The 20,852-nt window shown below is 44.7% G+C and overlaps 1 protein-coding gene across 1 annotated transcript in view; it reads left to right on the plus strand.

The window, feature by feature from the left end:
- The window catches only part of RASA1 (RAS p21 protein activator 1), a 700,806-nt gene that overhangs the window by 446,150 nt on the left and 233,804 nt on the right, over positions 1 to 20,852 (plus strand). The window contains exon 20 of the mRNA XM_069224876.1: positions 1,416 to 1,502. Within this exon, the coding sequence (XP_069080977.1) occupies positions 1,416 to 1,502 (87 nt within the window). The remainder of the gene's footprint in view (positions 1 to 1,415; positions 1,503 to 20,852) is intronic.

Below are 20,852 nucleotides of genomic sequence, written 5' to 3' on the forward strand. Positions count from 1 at the left end.
AATGGTTGTGGTGGAGTGGGAGGAACAAAGGAGGGAATACTGGAATGGCAGAGGATAGATGTAGAAAAGATTAGTTAATGGATGAAGAGATAGAATGAAGGAAAGAAATATACTTTATATGTAGGGCAGGTTATGGACTGAAAAGGGGTGGCAGCAGCAAAAAAAATGGAGGGTGGTAGTTAAACAATAAGTCACAAGAAAAGGAAAGAAAAGGGGGAGGAACAAGGTGAAAAGGAAGATCAGTAGGAAATGGAAGTAAGGCAGAGATTACATGGAGGTTATGGGGTAATGAGCAAAATAAGGGGAAAGGATGAAAGACGTAGGTAGGATGCAGTGTGGTTGTCTTTCATGGTTAAGTTTAGTGATGGTGAGAGGCTGTGTTGTGTGCTGTGGTGTGAGCTGCATGAGTGTTATGCTGTGATATTGTGATGTTGGAATTAGCTATGACCTTTCTTGAATGTGGGTGTCTCTCCTATTCTATTGTGGCCTTCAAATGATGCATAGTGTTGTAGGGTTTATTGTGACAGGATGTGGTGTGAAATGCTGTCTACTGTCTATTACACTGACCACAGACTGTTTCTACTGACAGGTTTAGTGCCATCTGAAGACAGCCTTCCATTTTAGATACTGTAGACAAAGTGAGAAATAATTGCTGGAGAAACCGATCAAAGGTTTTGGATAAAATCTACAAACCTGGAAATTCTGCATTTGTAAGAGATGAGATACCAAGAATTTGGTAAATTTGGATGGGGAGGTGCATTGGAGTGGGCATAATGTTGAAGCAATGTTTACCCTACCTCCAACTGCAGATGGATATTGCCAACCTAAAGTGGTCCACGCACTGTAGAATTATCTGAGTGTTAGTTTTCTATTTAATTCACACTTTTTAGGCAAATACATAATGAAATGAGGTGACCCTCTATTTAATTTTTGATATACAGATGTATGACAACAGTATTTTCATTGAGAGATACAGCAACATCAGAGTTGCTGTGAGGACCTCATTTTAGGGTTTTGAGCAGTCTGGTGTCTCACTTTCCACGTCGCTCCTGCATTGCTGCACCCCTAGGTGGTGGGAGAAACAAGACTTCTTCCTGAGGGACATCATTGTTAGGACATTGTCTCAAGATACCTACCTGAGTGTCTTTGGTGATGCAAACGTTTTCTCATTTACCCCACAATGTTGGTAGGTTTAGAGAGATTCTGTGAAAGATACACTGATTACCAAGGCCTGAAAACACTGAGAGCAGGAGGGATGAAAGCTGTTGATGAGGTCCTGATAATGAACATGTATCGCTTTACATCGTGATGGTAGAGCTGAGCTGAAAACAGTGCGATTATTTCATAAGTAGTGGTTGTTATGCTCTTCCGCACTTTTTAGTAATATCATTAACTCAATTTCATCTTTTGAACAGAACACTGAGATACATATATGGATGCTTACAGAAATCAGTTCAGCAAAAGTGGCCCTCCAATACTACAATGAGAACAAGAGTTGTAAGGTATGTCTGTGGTCTGCGAGTACCTTAACAGCTGTAATGGATACTTAGTACTATGTATTTATTATCTTTTGCAATATCTCAAAATGCTACACTACATCATTAAAACGTCTCCAGCTGGATGCAGGTAACACTACAATGGCTTTTATTACAGGTTTGCATGAGTCTCTTCTGGATGTGACAGTTAATAGGCTTTTTCGGTGCTGCAGACTCCAGGATCTGGAGCTTGCACTGTGCCTTGTACTTGATGATCAGTTTTTGCTTTAACTTTTTGCACTTCATTTAGAGACATTCACTCCCTACATAGGGTGGCATAACACAGCCCCAAATGCAATCCTAATTTATCTGTCTCTGTCGCCAGTGACTGCTGTGTATCTAAGGTTGGGATGCGACACCAAAATCTGCAAACTTTGCAAACTGATGCTTCTAAAAGTTGCAAGAAGGGGAGGCCATACTGTTTATGGCTCACTATCAAGGTTTCCATTATTGACCCCCCCCTTCTTGGTATCGACGGCACAAGATGAGCCTTTCCAAGTTGCCGCAGAAAAATAAGCAGCAGTGGTGCCATAGGTATTACTAGCTATCATATTTGCAGTGTCAGAGATCTGATTTGCAACCCAATGAAGAGCGTTTATCGTCAGTGAAATCCTGATCAGATGTCATCCGAGGATTGCAGTCAATATCTTTGTTATTTCACATCGTTGTTGATCAAAAGAAGGGAATGGCATTTCAGGAGAATGTGCCTAGCGCCCTTGACATGGCTTCAACTGTGGCCTAGTAACTTCTTTCTTGGATGGTAAAGCTGCTGTGCTGCATGCTATGTGGCTCAAGCTTGTGCCAGTGGCTCCTTTTAGAAATAAATAATCAAAGTTGCCTGTATTGCTTTAGCATCAGTCGACTCGTGTCTGGCTCCTAGCTCTTTACAACTCAACAAAACCCTTGACCCCGGTGCTCACTCTAAACCTCCACCTCTGGGGATTATTAAAATTCAGGGGCATATTAATATTCTGAGGCACAGCCTGAAGATCACTTGCACATTATAGTGCCTAATTTAGATCTTGGTGGAGGGGAATACTCCATCACAAAAGTGACGGATACCCCTCCAGCCATATTATGTTCTCCATAGGATAGAGTGGGATCATAATACGACAGACAGGGATATCCCTCACGTTTGTGCTGGAGTATTTCCCTCCGCCAAGATCTAAATCCAACCCATAGTCCAGTGTTCTCTGATTAGGTCCAAACCATGTTAACTCATCCTACTGAGAAAGCAAGAAAAAGGGAAGTGGGTGAAGAGGAAAATAATCTGTCTTTCAAAAAGCGTTTTCACTTTGACATTTGAAACATTTCAGGAGGCATCTAATATAAGAGATAATTATTCGTCTGCATCATTTTTAGGAGGGTCATGGTGATGATTTACAATGTGTTTCCTGACATGGACATCAGTAATAGTCTATTTCATATTTTCCAGATCAAAGCTGGATAAACTTGCCAAAGGTTCCTCTGCTGCTGTAGTTATTTCCTGGGCAAAGTCCCTTTGAATTCCTCTGTTGTCTTCCAAGACCAGATTTAACTCTTTATGAAGTTTTGCTTATGGCTGTGCAATAGAATCTATTCTGCATTTAAGGGAGGTTCGCTTAGAGCAGACACAGAAGATTGATTGTAGGTAACAAGCAGCATAGTCGTCGCTAAGAATCTAATGTTCGGTAAGGTCTAGCCAACACCAAAAAAGGCTTAACAGATTGTAAAACATGTCTCTTGGATTTTTCCAAAATGGGTTTTACTCCACTCTCCTCTAGTAAACGAGAGAAATCTAATTCTCTGGTGTGGAAAACCTTTTAGCGTTCTCATTCACCATTCTAGGAATGCAAAATGTCAGTTCTCAAGTTTGCAGCTGTTTTATTATAGGGGTGGAGGCTTTAGCTAGCACTCACATATGGCTACCAGATGTTTAAGGGTGGGATGAGACATTGAGGAACTTGCTTTACTCTGTTATTGAGATGGCCAATGGAGTAGCTTAGATGTGCCCCCTGGGATAGTCATGTGTGTCACACATAGATGCACTTCACAGCCCAGACAGCCCTTGTTTACTGCTCTCCTCAGCCTCTCCCTGGTGCATCTCACACATAGCTAGGGCACGCTCAGAAACCCGAATCCCAGGCAACTAAATCTTGTGATTTGGCTCATGAGGTCTTAAAATGTGCCTACCTCAACTTGCTTCCAGAGTGTATGGTGATCCTCAGTACAGCACACAGGCCTACAACAAGAGCCTATTATGCAGCTAAATGGAAAAGGTTTGTGCAGTATAGTAGTTCCAGGCACATCAATCCTCTCATGGCAGCAGTCAAAGATATTGTCTGTTATCTGCTTCATCCCCAAAAGTCGGGCCTTAATTATACTTTCATTAGACTTCGTTTGGATATTGTTGCTGCCTACCTTCAGAACAGGAAATACTTTTCACAGTACCAGTCAATAAAGCCTTCATGGAGGAACTGAAAAGAGTAAATCCACCCATGGTGGCACCTGCCATTGTGTGGAATTTCAACATAGTCCTCACCAGACTTTTGGGCCCTCCTTTCAAATCACTTCACTCATGCCCATAGCAGTACCTTGCCTGGAAGGCCTTAGGGGTGTGAGTGAACTTCAGGATCTAACCCTTCAAGACCCCTTTTTCCAAGATCTTGCAGAAAGGCTAGCCCTTAGGACAAATGCCAAATTTCTCTCCAAGGTGGTGTCTCTTCTTACCACCTCAATCAAACTAGCAAACTCCCAGGGTTCTTACCACATCCATAGTCAGTGACAGAGAGGGCTCTTCACACACTAAATGTCAAAAGGGCCCTTATGTATTACATTGACCAAACAAAATCTTTCTGTAAGACACAACTCCTCATCTCTTTTTCCAAACAACAGAAAGGCTGTGCTGTCTCTAAAGTGGGAATAACACATTGTTTGGTCACATGTATCCAGATGTGTTACACAAAAGCCAAACAGTCTTTGCCTGTGCTCCCTCAGATCCCACACTACTTGCAAAAAGGGAGCCTCTATGGCTTTTTTAGGCAACATCCATATAGCTGACATATGCAAAGCAGCTACCTGATCCACTCCACACACTTTCACCAAGCGTTACTGTGCGGATGTCTCAGCACCCCAACAAACTAACGTCAGCCAAGATGTTCTCTGTACATTCTGTCCTTTGCAAAATCCTCTGACTAGCCACCACTTATGGGAGAACTGCTTAACAGTCTATGCACAGCATGTGCATCGACAGCTGCACATTCCACAAAGGGACATGTTACTTACCCCGTAGGCATCTGTTTATGGCATGTAGTACTGTAGGTTCACTTGCACCCACCGTCCTCCTCGGAAGCCTCTGGTAGTTGCTGAGGACCTTTTTCACTTGTTAGGTGATCATCTTATTCTTTATTTCTGTACTCCATTCCTATCCTCGCCCTGTGTGAGGACAAATATAACAATGGACCTGATTCCCATGTGCATTACCAGTAATAGGTTGAGTCACCGTACATCGTGACTCGAAGACTTGGACGGAGAAAAACAAGTTGCACACATCCAAGCCCAGCACTAGGTGGCAGGAGCATGCACAGTATGTGATTTTAGAGTTCTGCAAGCCACAAACAGATGCTTATAGGGTAAGTAACATTTTCCTTTCTGCTGATTGCTTTTTTTAAGTACTGTATAAGGAGTGTTCATGGCATCTTTGATTCGCAAGATGGAAAAAAAAGTTTCTACGCCAGTCACGTGGTACTTTTTATTTTATGCATGTTTTCTTTTTTTTTTTTCTTTTTTTTTTTACAACATACTGTGCACTATCCTGTCAATATTATGGTACATTTGTAATATTTTAATTTTTTTTAAAGATTCCTTTCTGTTTAAGCGTGCCACAAATTACTTTTCACTATGTCCCCAAAACTCTAAGTGCTACCTGCACACAGACAGCACCTTGTATTTCTCCATCTGGTTTCAGACCAGTTCTGGAGGTAGTCATTGGCAACTGTGCACCATCATATATCTGAACAGCAGAGTAGCAGAAAACAGATGAAATCAGTACTAGAGCTACAGGACAGAATTAAAATATTTATTGAACTGTACAAGCTTGAACGACTGGCCTTGGATGGATGCCAAAAGAGGGCATGTCTGTTGGAAATTATTGCTGCAGCGAAGATCCGTGGGCAGGTAATTTAAGAATTACTCATTATGGAGAGATGACTATTTGACATCAAGGATCAAAGAAGGTGGACATATTGCACAGTTGTGGAACAAAACGATTCTGCAGTTTCTTTGTAAGGTGCAGAGATATATTTTGAAGACTCCATCTCCAGGACAATAAGGGGACACTAAGATTCTCAACATTAATAATATGGTAGCAGAGGAGCAGAGCCAATTCCCAACCTTTCTAGATGTCTCTAACTCCGGAGAGTTATGTTCTCCAAAACCCTTGCGCACACACACACACACACACACACACACACAATCCCCTCCACCCCCCAACACACATGCACATTACTGCTCAGGACTAAGACTGCAACTTCAGAGGCAACAGTAAAGAAGTTTGATTGACCTCAAAAGGATTGACCCTGTAGAGAGCCTCAACTTCAAGAAAAGAAACTAGAAAGATGGACCAGGCTTCTGTGGATTATTGGGTTTGGCTTCAGAAGACCATGTCTAATAAAACATGCCCGGGCACTCAGTCGAAAATCACACCATGATGAAAATAAGTGTGTGGAAGCAGTCCTAGTCAAAGGACACACCACTACCTTCAAAGCCTAAAATATCTTTGGAGTTGAATAGGACTCATTGAAAAAACCGTTGGTATACAACCAAAGGAGATAACAAGTGATGACACGCAAAGAAAACTTCAAATTGACCCTAAGACAGGGCGCAGTAACCAAGTAACCAGAAAGGTTAGCAAGACATTCCTCCATGCAACCTTTCCAAAAGAAGCTTAAGTTTGAGGAGGCTATTTCTCTCACAATCAGGGATTTCTCAATTCTAACGAATACATAAACATGCTGGGGACCTTCCTGCAGTAATTGACATGAGGGCCTATATTGGGCCCCACATTCAGAATCCTAATGTGACCTGGAAGTAAAGCACTCATGCCACAAGGCTATACCTGAACAGGATAATTAATGTATGTGATTATTACCACACCAGTTCTGGGTAAATGGAAGTATATATAGTTCTGATGGATACCTGTTATGATTTATGTTGCACATTTACTCATTCAGAAAGAAACTATTCAGTAACACCAGGCCTGCTCTGCCCCTTGGGGTACTGAGTACTTTTGTGTGTAATTGTGGGTTACATGTTTCGTGTTACGTACTGATCATAAACCATTAATTAAAATGTTGTCACCTGGTGGCACAGGTAAAGGAGCTGCAAGACTGGCCAGGTTGGCAGACAGAATGCAGGAATATTAGTGCACAGTTGAATTCGTATAGGGATGGAAGAATGTGCAAGCAGACTTTTCCAGAATCCCACTGGATTGGGAATGGGTAGGTGGTGCTGTGGTGAGAAATTTTGATTCTGAAGAAGCTGTGGCAACTGTACAAGATGTGGTACGTAGTGGACTAGGAAATGAAATCTGATGTTGTCCAGCAGCAGGTAGTGAAAATGATTCAAAGGGAGGCTTCAAGAGAAAGTATGTTATCTATATCAGCTAGGCCATTCTTTCAGATCTTAGCTAAATTGTCTGTGTGTGGTCAGAATGTGGTGATAAGGGGTGATTGGTTTATACCCCCGGTGGATTGAGATATAAATTGTTAAGGTTAGCACATGAGGGCCATCTGGGACAGGGATTAATAAGTAAAAGAATTAAAAGTGAGTTCTGGTGGCCAGGTCTCAATGATCAGGTACAGGTATGGGTAGAAAAGTTCACCATTTGCAGAGAAATTGGAAAAAGATTGTAGGTAGGTAAGTAGGATCCAGGCATTACTTGGCACACTGTGTATGTATTTTATAGGTCACATGTCAGAATTGCCAATGGAAATGAGGTTTGCTGTAGTGCTTGTGAGTACCAATGGTTGATAGTTAAATTTATGAAGGATGTTACCACTAGGACTACAATAGCCATTTTAGAAGAAATTTTTGGAGAAGAAGGTGTACCTTCTATTCTCATTGCAGATAATGGCACACAGTTAACGTCTGATGAGATGGTTCGTTTTCTGGAGGAAAGTGTTATAAGTCCCTCTTGCTCCTCTTTGTATAATCCCCAAGGGAGTGGTATTGCGGAACGGGCTAACAGATTAGTCAAAGGTACCATACAAGTACCGTTAGCGAGTCAGTGTAATGTAAAAAGAACAATGGCTGATATGGTATGGATGTATCGCACAACTATTCATAGTTTCACACAAAAATGTCCTTTCTACAGATACAAGGGTGTTCACCAAATACTAAACTAGTTCCTGTGTGGTTGAAAGAATGGGTCATTTGAGGTGGAATGGGTGCAGTAAATTCAATGTGGAAAAAGGACAACAGACTGGAATATGGTGATTGGGTAAAAGTAAAGTCTGAAGGGGGTACTTTTCATTGGTCCTTTTTCCCATTGTGAAGGTTGGTACGTTTTGGGTGAATGTTGAGGGAGATGAAAGGTGGAATTTGAGGAATGTGATGTTATATCAAAAAGATGTGTGTGAGAGAAAAGAAGATGATAAATGTTCAGGTGTCATGATGCTGAAGGATGAATAACTTAGTAGAAGAGAAGTTTTTCATAACTCCTTTTCTGAAGATGATGGTTGTTGACGTATCAATAGAGAAGTAAGAATACGCAGACCACCCTCTTATCTTGAGGATTATGTAAGTTTGTAAAATCTTGTACCAGTGTTCTATTTGTTTTTATGTGTTCAACATGTGTTATATTAATGTTTTTCAGTTTTATTAGTACTTAAATTCCATCTGTTGGTTATCTTCCTTTAATAAGAAGATTTTCTACTTTAGATTTTATTGTTATTGTTTCCATTGGTATATAAGTTAATATGTTATTTTATTGGCAAGTGAAGGAAAGGGGATGTTATGGTGTATGTTGCATGAGGCACCTATAGAACGCATGGTCCTGAGAGCCCTAATAGTTCTTAGAGAGTCAGCTACTGCCTGACACTGGAGATTCCATCCGTGCAGGTTGTGTTACGATAAAGCCTATTCCTAATTTAACCTTGGGCGGTGAACTCATTATCTTTCCTCACAACAATACCTCTTCCCTCAGATTCCTCACTTTGTCAGATTGGATCTGGAAAAACGTTTCCCCAGCAAATAGCTCTTCATTTGGCACACTGTATTCTCAGACCCTGCTTCACCCTCGTAGCATGTGACAACATTGGGAGTATATATGGCACCAACTAATCTGCTGTTAGTTCCTGTTTACCAGCTTCTCATTATTGGTATTGTGGAGACCTCCTTGGTGACTTATGAACATAATTCCTCAAATTGTCAATAGAGCCTAGATCAAATATCTCCTCCTACGATTTCAGGGTTTAGATCTTGTTGTAGGTGCTGAGGGTGTCCTTGTCAGACCCACATGATGTCTGCATGTTGTGTCTTTGATTCAAGTGCGGCTCCCTATGCCTGTTACTCCTGCTCCCTAAAGCACCTAAATATCACTGGGGAGCCTGAGACCAGGTTTTTTTTGCTAAGGCCCTAAGCCACACACAGATGTGTTTTGTTGCTTGAATGCAGATTTACCTTAAAGAAATGAAAGACAACGGGCATTTGGCAAAGGAGAAACAGACTGTATAATTAATCGCAGCGGCCAGGAGAGCGCAATATAGAGTTGGGGTCTGATGACTGTGTCTCAAAGATACAGAGTTCTGAGCGCCCTTTTATAAATTTTCGAAGGGTTATAAAACAATTCTATACACTCTCTGCAAAAGGAATCCGGGCCTAGTCGTGGAGTCCTAATTCTGACCATCTGACTAAATGCTCTGGTGGGTCTCGACCTTTTGTGGACAAAATGCGGGCCAGTAATTAAAATGTTGTGATGTCTGGAATGGGAAGGGCATGATCACTGCTTGTTGTGTGTGTATGTGTGTGTTGTGTTCTGATTAGCTGAGTGTTCCTAACTTCATGTGGCATCTGACTTTTATGGTGTTTTGGGAAACGCACCCCTCTGACCAAATGTTTTTATTGGGGCCAATGTTCTATGAGGTGTTGCTTCAGGCCTATCTGAGGGACTGATCTGGGTTTTTCGTGTTCAAGCATTTGTCTCCGGGCTGCATGTTAACCCAGCTGTGAGCTGTCAATCAGTTGCTTCAGGCCTAAGTCGCTGGGCTTTCCTGACCATTATTTCAGACTCTGGGTTGATAGGGAGGTCATGTCGGGTGGATGCAAGTTTGTTGTTATGCTGGCACGTATGGCGAACATTGACATTGTTTTTATGCATATTAACATTCCACTCCACCAGTTGAATTTTCAGCTTCTTTATCCACCCCATATTTTATGACAGTCACATTGTTTGAGGTTTGATGTGTTTCTGTTGTGTCCACTGCTATTCCACTAGTTACTTACTTTCTACCTAATCTGAGGACTGCATTGTTACAGCAGGAAAGTACCATTTGTAGGAAACAACACAAAAACAGCACAGGAATGAGAGTTGGCAACAATGGCAGTACAGTCTGGTCACCTACCACGGGAGCCAGGAAAAGCAATCAAACAACCAGCCCTGCCTATGGGCACATCCTTCCTTCTTCATGTCAGCTTGTAGATGATGCAGTGTTTGGATGGCAAAAGTTAGTGTCCCATTGTCCAGGTCGTTACCAGGTATAAAAGTACAACAAGATGCGCCAATCTTAGAACACACCCAACCCTCCATCACAGTTATCAAGTTCAACACATACGGATGCTGCACCACTGTGAGACGATGGCTGTTAGTTCTTCCTTTGATAGCGTTTAGGCTGAGCTTGGTAGTATTGATCATTTTCAGCATTTCACATCTGTTTATCTGCCACCAGCGGGCGGGCGCTTTTGTCTGTAGGGTGAAGATGGGTATGGATCCTCCTGCGTTTACTTGAGTGTCAGTAAATCGTCTGAATTCTTGTGGAATGTCCTTGTACTGAGCCCAGCCAGAATATTCAGCAGTTCTTTCCTCTCAAGCCTGATGCAGCATTTGCTTTCTTCTGTAGCAAATGTTGGAACAACTCAGACAGGTCTTCTCCAAGGAAGACGAGGGTCGGGGTGTGTATGATCACGAGGGAGCAGAGGCCCCGCCATCCGAGGACGAGCTAAGCGCAGTCAAATTCTCCACACTGCCAGCAGAAGACGTCCATCAGCACGGAGATGCCCCAGTGCATGTCTGGTACATGCAGTATTGCTCCACAGTTTTCATTCGTGCCGAGAGAATTGTCCCTTTGCCTCTGAAACACAATGAATACAGTGTAAGTTCCTGTCTAATTAGGGGTTGCCCCTACCCTTCCAACAACATGTACCTATCTAGTTCAGTATCCCAGATTTCCTGACATGGGGTATCAATGCTGGTATACTATGAGACTTATTTCCCCTTGTGTCTAGGGGTGGGCGAAGAATTCCGTTCCGCCAGTGGAGTTCACAAAGTTTTTCCCACTCAGCGGTCCACCCTCAGCACGGAGTCCTGAAAAACTCTGCGAAGTGACGCGGAGCAGAGTTTTTTATTTCTCTCCTGCGGCTCGCCAACATTAAGTTGGCAAGTGAGAGAAATCGCTAAGTTGGTGTGCAAGATTTCTGAATGCAGGCGAGTGCGGCAGGTCACTACCGTTCGCATTGAGAAAGCTGCCACTTGCATTGAAGAAGCTGCTGCTAGAGTAGAAAATCTACTTGCGCAGCAGAAAGTAGTTAAAGCATTCAGAAACTCCGCTTGATGCCATTCGCGCTGATTGTACAACACAATGGAATCCCTTGTCACTGAAAATGAGCACAAAGAGCGCAAGTTACCCAAACTCAGCTGCTCACCGAAATCTGTGCAGTGTAGCAGTGTTTATTTGGCACTTCGTGGAGTTCTGCCTGGCAGAACTCTGCCCAAGCCTACTTGCATCATCGAGGTGGATGGTCCTACACAGGAACCTCATACCTGGGGTCCACTTGTTATTAAAGAAGACTTCCCCAGACATGCTAAAGGCTGCTTTGGGACCACAGATGGAGGCGGGAGTGGACGAGTTCCTCCACTGGTGAGGTGGTTTTGCTACCTCCAAGAAGCTCTTTTCTGGATTGTCTTGGGGCCAAACAGTCTCCTCCCCTACAGTGCCCCACCTGCGTATCCTGTCTAGCTCAGTGTCAATGTCGCTAGGCTCGGTGTAAAGATTCAGTGCAGTGGGAATGGTCTTATATCGAATGACGTTTACTACTTCCCCATGGAGTTCTAGCCAACTAGGTTGTATTTTGGGCCTGATTATACAAAAGTACCGGTAGATGAGACATTTTGCTTTCTCCAGGGCTACCTCCTGCGATAAATAAAGCCTACCTGCACCTATGGCATGTAGTATCAGCAAACAAACGTAGCACGGTCTGGCGGATGTCTGGTCACCCACGGCAATCATGTACTGATACTGTGTGTTGTGTAAGCGTGCGCTGTGTAGTGCGTGTGGAATACTAACATAAGATTCAATCTAATTGTAAGTGATGTGGAAAAGGCCCCTGCGCAAACGCTGTGGTAATGTCGAGGTAGGCTCTGTGTGACTAGGCAGATTTCTAGCTATGGATGGATGCGTCCTCGCTGACAACAAATAAAGTTTATACAGTGGTGCAATAATACATAACTTTTGGAGTTTTGCAGGTCTTGGGATGGTTTTCCTGGGAAACACCTGTGATCTGGCGATCAGAGGTGTCTGTTCTGACCAAGTGCAGCAGTACTTGGGGCTATCTTCGCTTTGGTAGGAGAGTTCATAGTAGAATGTCTGTAAAAAGTAGTTCAAGAAACACTCTGTGATCTTTATCTTTGCACACTTGGGTCTTGTCAGAGTTCTGGAAGTTGTTGCCGAAGAGGTGGTGCCACACTGTAAAGGTGTTGCACTTGTGGTTTGGTCGCAGACCTGTTGGATAAGAGTTGTGGGTTATAGGTTAGCTTAGAAAAATATGCATCATTATTTAGTCTTGGGAGATTCCTGTGCCTTTCCTTTTTACTTTTGTTCTTTACATTTATTTTGGAGGTAGCCCCAGTTTGGGGCAACTATTTTTTGGAGCTGTGAGTGTTTTAGTCATGGGTTGTCTGACTTTTATTTTGTGGGTCATTTGGTCCTCTTCTGTCACCATGGCAGGGGAGAGCGTTTCAAGTGATCTTCATGGGGTTATTCCCTAGCTATTTTCCCTGGTGTGTGTATGTGTTTTACAGATGCAGGTGTAACCTTTTGACCTACATGTGCATTGAGCTTTGTGAAACGAAGGGGCTGTGTTGCAATTTAGGGGTTGCTGGTGTTTGCAGTATGCTCCGAGGGCACGTCTATGCTCCTCTAGTCCCTGTACGTGGCATGCAGTGAGGTTCTACTTAACAGAATTGGGTGTTTTTTTTCCACTCCCCTTTTCTGAAAACTTCATTTTGGCCTACTTTTTGGGCTTCTTTTTGTGGGTCGCTGGGTGCTTCCCTAGTTTTTCTTGTGGTGATGTTTTATTGTAGTATGCCTAAGGGGGTCGGAGAGATTGCTCCATGGCCCCTGTATGGTTCTGATGCGGCACAGACTGGGATCAGGCCTATTGATAGTCCAGACAGTGTGTGTGTGTGTGGGAGGCCACGTGTCATTTGACCAATAGGCCGGACACAGCAGTGAGCATATTTGTGCAACACGCATGGAGCTGTGATGGTCATTTACAGACTCTTTCCCTCCCGACAGCCCCCTCTCCTCGGATCCATGATGTTTTAGGCATGCCACATCCAGACTTTGACCGGGGACTTCTAACAGGGGCATGATTCGACGAGCAGACTTTGAACGTTTGGAAGCCTTTTGGGGAGGGGATAAGGCAGAGCATTTGCTACAAAGGGAATCAGGTGCCTGATCAGTACTCCTTGAGATTTGCCTGATAGGGATAATGAACTGAGATTCTGATTGAATTTCCATACTGACTTGGTGCTATGCAATGCTTCCCAATCTGTCAGATTTTGTGCGTGTGCTATGGAATTTAAGGGGTCTTCATCATCCCACGTGTGCGGGAAACATGGTTCCCAACACAGGAACATTGCTTCATTTTGAAACTGAAAATGAGGCCTCCACTAGCTGGAGGCTTGTTGTTCAAAAATAAGGTCCTTTTGACTTAGAAATCGGGCCCTGTCCCAATTTGGACTTGGATGAGGGACCTGGGTGCTTGTTTTTATGCACGGATAGGGAGCTGCCCTGCCCCCTTGTCAGATTGCCCTTCCCCTGGGGTGTGGCCAGCCAACCCCACCCGGGAGGAGCAGCAGCAGAATGAGGCCTAGGCCCCCGAAGGCACCCGAATGGCAGATTCTATTGCGGATTCCTGATCAACCAAACAGCAGCTCTGAGTTTTTCTCCAACGCAAGTAAAGGCATAAGTATTCTCCTGATATTGTGTCCCTGGTCTTTATTGTTGAAATTAGTTTTGAAGTGGGTATGAGGTGAAAGTAAACTCATTCTGTGTTTGAACTTATTGCACATTTGTGTTTTGTGATTGTGTAAAGGCATTGCCTTTCCAGACAGTCACCCCTCCTTACCATGGCCTCAGTCCTTGCCGGGATGAGTTCCCTTTCTGCTGAATGTATTTGGGTTGACCTGGGCTTGATTCTACAAAATGTGGATGAGTATTTTGCAGGGACTGGCGTAGGCTTATCCCTCTCGGTTCATGATACGACTTTAAGTGGCAACGGTCGGCCATGTGGCCCTTTCTGTGACAATAGTAGCACTCTCTGAGATCTAGCAGTATCCAGTCTCCCTGACCTGTGTGGAAAGGCTTTGGGCTCCTGGGGCAGAGCTTCCTTTATTTCTGGTGCCTTTTGCATGCTTGTGGCCAATGCGCCCCCTCAAGGGCGGTCTTTTTAAATTTATGTTGGACCAGCTTTGCTGTGTGTCCCTGGGTTTGCTCCTGCTTTTCCCTGTCCTTTTCCTGTTTCTTTCTATAGTAATGTAATACGTGAGCTTGGATTTCCCACTAAGATTTGGTGTCTGATCCTACTATGCTGTCCAGTCCACTCTGTATTTCAGAGGGCAGACCGTTTTTGAGAATGTTGTGAAAGAATGTAACCTGGGGACCCGTGTGGGTCCACAGCTGTCTTGTCACTTGTCCTCATCATTCTCTCATTCTGTCTAGAAAGCCAGTCATGGTTTTCCCAGGCTTCATACTCTCCGCCATCAATCCTCCTACATCCGGGCAGTCAGGGTACATTTTCCTCAGGGCCGTCCATATCTAGCGTGTGAATGAATTGGTTGTGGCTTCGTAATGCTAAGTATTAGTCAGCGTGACTGTAGGTATGCAGGCTTAGGAAAACACTGTGTTAGTCTGCTCTCTGATCATGCTGCTGAGCAGACTCTTGACATCACCTAGTGCTAGGTTTATTCCTGCTGTGTTTTTCTCAAAGCATGAGATCCATTTTCCTGCCCAGTCCATTAATGGGGGTAGTTTTGTCCTGTGTCCTTCTTTGTCCGTCTTCACCCATGGCACATAGATGGTCCCTGACATGCCATTCTGTATTAATAGGCATAGTTTGGCTCGGGAGGGCTCTGCTGTAGCGCTCCCATCTTCTCAGGCATTCCTTCATGTAGGAGAAGTTCTATTTGGGATCTCTCCCTCCGTGCTGGATGCAGTCTTCCGCGATGGCAATGTCCTGTGGCTCGAAGGATCCCTCCTCCGGCCAGGGTCTATCATACTGACCCTCCCTTACGATCCAGCAGGTGGCAAAATGGTCATGCAAAGACCTTGCCTTCTTTTATACACACTATCTCTCTAGGGGTCAGTTGGTCAGACCGGTGTGCTCCAGGGTGAGTGGCGGACTTTTGTTGCTGCTCTCCTTGTGTGTGCATAAATGTGCCATTTTGCTTCTCCTGTGCCTTAATTGGGTGTGGACTAGGCTATTCTGATCTCTTATTTCTTGGTCAGCCCCTCTCCTACGCCAATGTTCTGGTAGGGATCAGGCCTTCCTTCTGGTTCCGCTTCGGACTCCTCTTCGAGTGGAGCCCGGGGCCTAGCTCCACGCTCCTCCAGGGGAGCACGTGCAGTTTGGTTCTCCCTTTGTGCTTCCCAGGCAAGAGCTCTCTCTTCCTCTCCTCAACCCACGGCTTTCTTCTAACTCCCACCTGGGCATCCCCCTTCGCTTTGTGCTGCGTGCACTACTTCTTAGTGGAAACGTCCCCTCAAGCTCACTTTCTGTCACCTCTTTTGCTGCCTGGGCATTCTTTAGGGGAGTGTAGCCGATGGCTCCCTTCCCCATGTCAGACCTTGGAAGGCTGGGAACTTTTTCCTCCTCTCCACTGGTGGTGTCACTGTCCAGGATCGCTATGAACCTCCCATTCTACTGAGTGCTTTCTACTGGATGGGTTGAAGTGTATGCTCCCTGCACTACTGTGGTTTGAACAACTGAGCGTGGCAGATTGGAGTGGGTGGTCGAGCTTGGGGAATCCCTAGTGGCAACCTGGGCTGAGACTGGTGTCCCCCCAGTCCTGGATCCAATGGCTTGCTGCCTGGCAGTGGGCCATCTGGGCCCCACAACCAGTGGATTGGTGTAACCTAGTGCAGGAATGGCTGAAATGACATGGATCAGTACCTACGTATGTTGGGGGAGGTGCGGCAATCTTGCTTGTGGGTTGTGGGTGATTGCAGGTCAAGGCCACCTCAAAGATTGCCCCTAGTTTTAACAGTGCATCTCTTTTAGCCTTCTTTCGTCCTACAAATTCAGTCTGACTGTGTCCTAATGTTCTCTGTTGTGTCAAAGGTAATGCCCTCTGGCCAGGGGAACGTGTGTGCCTTAGTATGTGCATCCCATTCACGACAGTATTTATATAGCATTTTAGCCTGCATGGGGAATCTAGTTTGCATGTGGCTTAACAGCGACTCCATGATGGTTTGGGAACCTTTTTAGGGGACTGGTACGGTTTTACATTTCTTAAGTTTTAAATAATTTTTTATTCTATTCAGATCATGGGGAGATATGTACACTGGATTATGCTGGCAATAACTACTAGCTATGAGCTCAACTTTAGACAGAGATGCTTCGAACAGACTTTTCACTATACATAAAACAATGCATGTAAAGAGTAACAATGTGAAAGAAAGTGCAATGGTTAATTTAAAACAGTGTGAACCATTTTGGCAGTGGATTGGCAGACATGGAATAAATATTTATGAGAGAAAGATAGTGATTTCTCTATTTGCACTTAAAAACAGTTAACTAGATGTAGCTTTTCAACATGAAATATAGCTGCAACAGTTTGTCAGCACCACAATATCAACAATGCATCAATTGAAAGCCACAACTGAAATAAAGAGAAAAAAGAGGAAAAAATGACAGAGAAAAAAACTATGCCATTGTCTAAAAAACACCATAGCACGCTCCTAGGGCATGCTGCCCGATGCTAAGGGGAGGCTCTGTGTGGTACACGGGACTAAGTGAGTCTTATAGCCTGTCAGTATTGGCTCAGGGACAAAGATTGCAACAATTAGTGCAGAGAAAAAGGAACAACTTGACAAATACAGGCCCTCATCGGCCAAGCAAAAGCTACACTTAATCTCCAAGGTCTAAATCTTTCCCTAACATCCAAATTGCACCCTGTTTCTCACCCAGGGGCTTAGAGTAACATCTGTGGCACGCCCAGCGATCCAAGCGAATAACACCTCTCACTTCTTTCAGACACCACCAGTGTTTAAGAGACTGCTAGTGCTGAGCAAACCCTTTTAGAATTAAAAATAAGATCACACCCAGAGCCTATGCGTACCATCAGTGTCACACCCAGTGGTCCAAGCGTTGAGGCCTCATCCCAATGTCACACTCAGGGATCAGGCGTACAATCTGTATCTCACCCAGCAGTCCAAACAGGACCCTATATTGTACCCAGGGTCATGTGTTGTCATGAGGTTAGTCATTAGGCAAATACTCACACTTAAATTTCCCTATCTTAGCTTAGGTCTGAGGCATGTGACCCTTCACTGAGTAACTTGGCATTATATTCCTTTTATTATTTTAGCCAGTCATCATTTTAGTGGTGATGTTTTATTATTCTTATCCATTGTCCTTCTCTGCAGGACTTTGTTATTCGATGCTTTGCACAATATTTCACTATGTTCTTGCATCAAGGCTACGTATACTAGGTTCCCATGTATTGCCAACTCAGAGAGTACAGTGTCTTCCTTACAGAGAAAGAGACGTGTTGTCATGTGAGTACAGCCCCTAGAATAACACAAATTTTATTATAAAACATCAGGCTGCCTTAGTATCCTTAGAGGGGACATTCCAGTGAGATTTCCACTTTATGTTGCTCGTCGCCTTTGCAGTTTCATCAGAAACTTGGTGGTTCCTCGTCTGTCGTGGAGGAGGAGTTCCAGCAGTCTAACAGACATTCAGCACAGGTTTGGGGCTTGTGCTACAATCCCTAGATTGACTAGACTAGATGGGCGGATTAGGGCTATCACTGCTACTTGCTGTCAAGTAAGAATCTTAGTAGTGTGTGTAGGAATATTGGTAATACTGTTGTGACAAATATGGTGAGACTGTTTCTATGTTTCACTTTCTTGGTCACCGTTGTAATAGTGTCTGGTTTCATCATCGTCATAATTTCACTTCATGCCTTTTTACGTATAATGCATTTGCTTAAATAAATCCTATTGAACCAAGATAAGCTTCTGCTTGTCATTACATGGATGAGACGTGTGTAACAGGGGCACAACCAGTTTTCACCGCATCTTCCCAGAGGAGTCCATGAGTGTCATGCCTTGGGCTGCCACAAATCAATTTTACATATGGTATCTGTGAGGTGCTGCTAGCTAGCTTAAAGAGTTAGGCCGACAGCTGCCACACAGTTTAGGATTGGAATCATTCCCCCATACTCAGTGATGCTGCCTCCCACAACTCAGCAGTCTCATCATTTTTGCAAGAGTCTCACAACAGTGTACCATCTGTATCTCGCCCAGCGGTCCAAGTGGAGTCCTAGTTTGCCATACGCCAAATGCTGGGACTAAGGGTCAAATGTAGTCTCTTAACCACTGACGGCGGCTTCAGGATGGACCGCCACCCCATGGATTCCTCACAACTTTCAGTCAATTGCCACGTCTGCTCACCTTTGTTGTTTGCAGATGTGAAACCGTACGGAGGGGGATCCCCTTCTTTTGGCTGCAGGCTTGACTCTGAGGACCAATCTTTCCTGGCTGGCTCGCCAAAATTGTTGCTCGAATGCAAATTTACCTTAAAGAAATTAAAGATGAGAGGTGTTTGGCAAAGCAGGAACAGTGGGCTTAATTAAACACAGCATCCAGGAGAGCGCAGTACAGAATTGGGGTCTAATGACTCTCTCACAACTTTCAGTCAATTGCCATGTCTGCTCACCTTTGTTGTTTGCAGATGTGAAACCGTACGGAGGGGGATCCCCTTCCTTGGGCTGCAGGCTAGACTCTGAGGACCAATCTCTCCTCGCTGGCTCGCCAAAATTGTTGCTCGAATGTGAATTTACCTTAAAGAAATGAAAGACGAGAGGCGTTTGGCAAAGCAGGAACAGTGGGCTTAATTAAACACAGCGTCCAGGAGAGCGCAGTACAGAATTTGGGTCTAATGACTGTCTCTTAAAGTTACAGAGTTCTGAACACCCTTTTATACAGTTCTTGAACGGTTATAAAACAATTCTGTGCATAATTTGCAGAGAGGAATCTGGGCCTAATCACGGAGTCGTAAATCTGACCATCTGATAAAGTACTCATGTGAGTCTCGACCTTGCATGGACAAAATGAGGGCCTGTAGTTAACATGTCCTGATGTCCGGCATGGGAATGGCGTGATCACTGCGTGTTGTGTGCGTGTGTTGTGTTCTGATTGGCTGAGTGTTCCTAACTTCATGTGACATCTGACTTTTATGGTGTTTTGGGGACGCACGTCCTTCCGGCCAAATGTGTTTTGTTGGGAGCCAAACTCCTACAACTATTGTGGTGTTGCTGCCTATCTGAGGGATTGATCTTTTTTTTTTTTCTTGTTTGAGGGTTTGTCTACGGGCTGTGTGTTACCCCACCTGTGATTGGTCAATCAGTTGCTTCAGGCCTAGGTCGCATGGCTTGCCTAATCATGTGTTCGGAGGCATGTGTAGCTGCAGATACACATGCTGTGCATAGTCCGCCGTCTGGTGTTGGGTCGGAGTGTTACAAGTTGTTTTTCTTCGAAGAAGTCTTTTCGAGTCACGAGACCGAGGGACTCCTCCTCCTTTGTTTCCATTGCGCATGGGCGTCGACTCCATCTTAGATTGTTTTTTTTCCGCCATCGGGTTCGGACGTGTTCCTTTTCGCTCCGTGTTTCGGGACGGAAAGATGGTCATAACTTCGGAAAACTACGTCGGTATTGTTTCGTTCGGTATCGGGTTAGATTAGAATCAACACCGAATCCTGAAGAGCTCCGGAAGCCCTTCGGGGTAATTTCGATCCCCCGTCGGGGCCTGGTCGGCCAGACCGCGTGCAACATCGAGACTGATGGAACGGACCCCGTTCCGATTCTGTCCTAAATGCCACAGTAAATATCCCTATACAGACCAGCATTTGGTCTGTAACTTGTGCCTGTCACCCGAGCACAAGGAAGAATCGTGTGAGGCCTGTCGAGCGTTTCGGTCGAGAAAAACGCTCCGTGACCGAAGAGCCAGACGGTTGCAGATGGCGTCCACACCGACAGGACAACGAGGGTTCGAGGAACAGGGAGAAGAAGAAGAAGCCTTCTCCATCCATGAATCGGACTCGGAAGAATTCGACGTTGAAGAAACCGTGAGTAAGACGTTGAAGCAAGCACCACACGGGAAAACAGACAAAGCCCAGGGGACGCCACTGCCAACAGGCCATGGCTCAACCCATAAAGTAGGTGACCGTCCATCTGCACCGAAAAAAGGCGAACTGGTGCCAAGGTCGTCCGACTCGGGTCGAGACACAGGCAAGCAGCAATCTCGGGACCGAGAAAGTGCTGCAGAAAAGGGTCAACACCGAGACAGCACCACCGAGGCTGCTCGGCACAGAGACAGCGGCACCGAAGATGGTCGACGCCGAGAAAGTTCGACACCGAAAAAGAGAAAAATCTCGTCGGAGCCAAAAACAACAAAAGACACGGTTTCGGTGCCTAAACGACCAGCAACTGAACTGACAGCCAGTTCGTACTCAGAGGAACAATCACTGTCCTCCCAAATGCGCAAATACAGGTTTGAGGAAGATTTACAAACCACAGATGTAGACCACACCCAAAAGCGGATCTTCATATAAAGTGG

The sequence above is a fragment of the Pleurodeles waltl genome, chromosome 1_1 (genome assembly GCF_031143425.1).
Source record: "Pleurodeles waltl isolate 20211129_DDA chromosome 1_1, aPleWal1.hap1.20221129, whole genome shotgun sequence".
Taxonomy (NCBI): Eukaryota; Metazoa; Chordata; class Amphibia; order Caudata; family Salamandridae; genus Pleurodeles; species Pleurodeles waltl.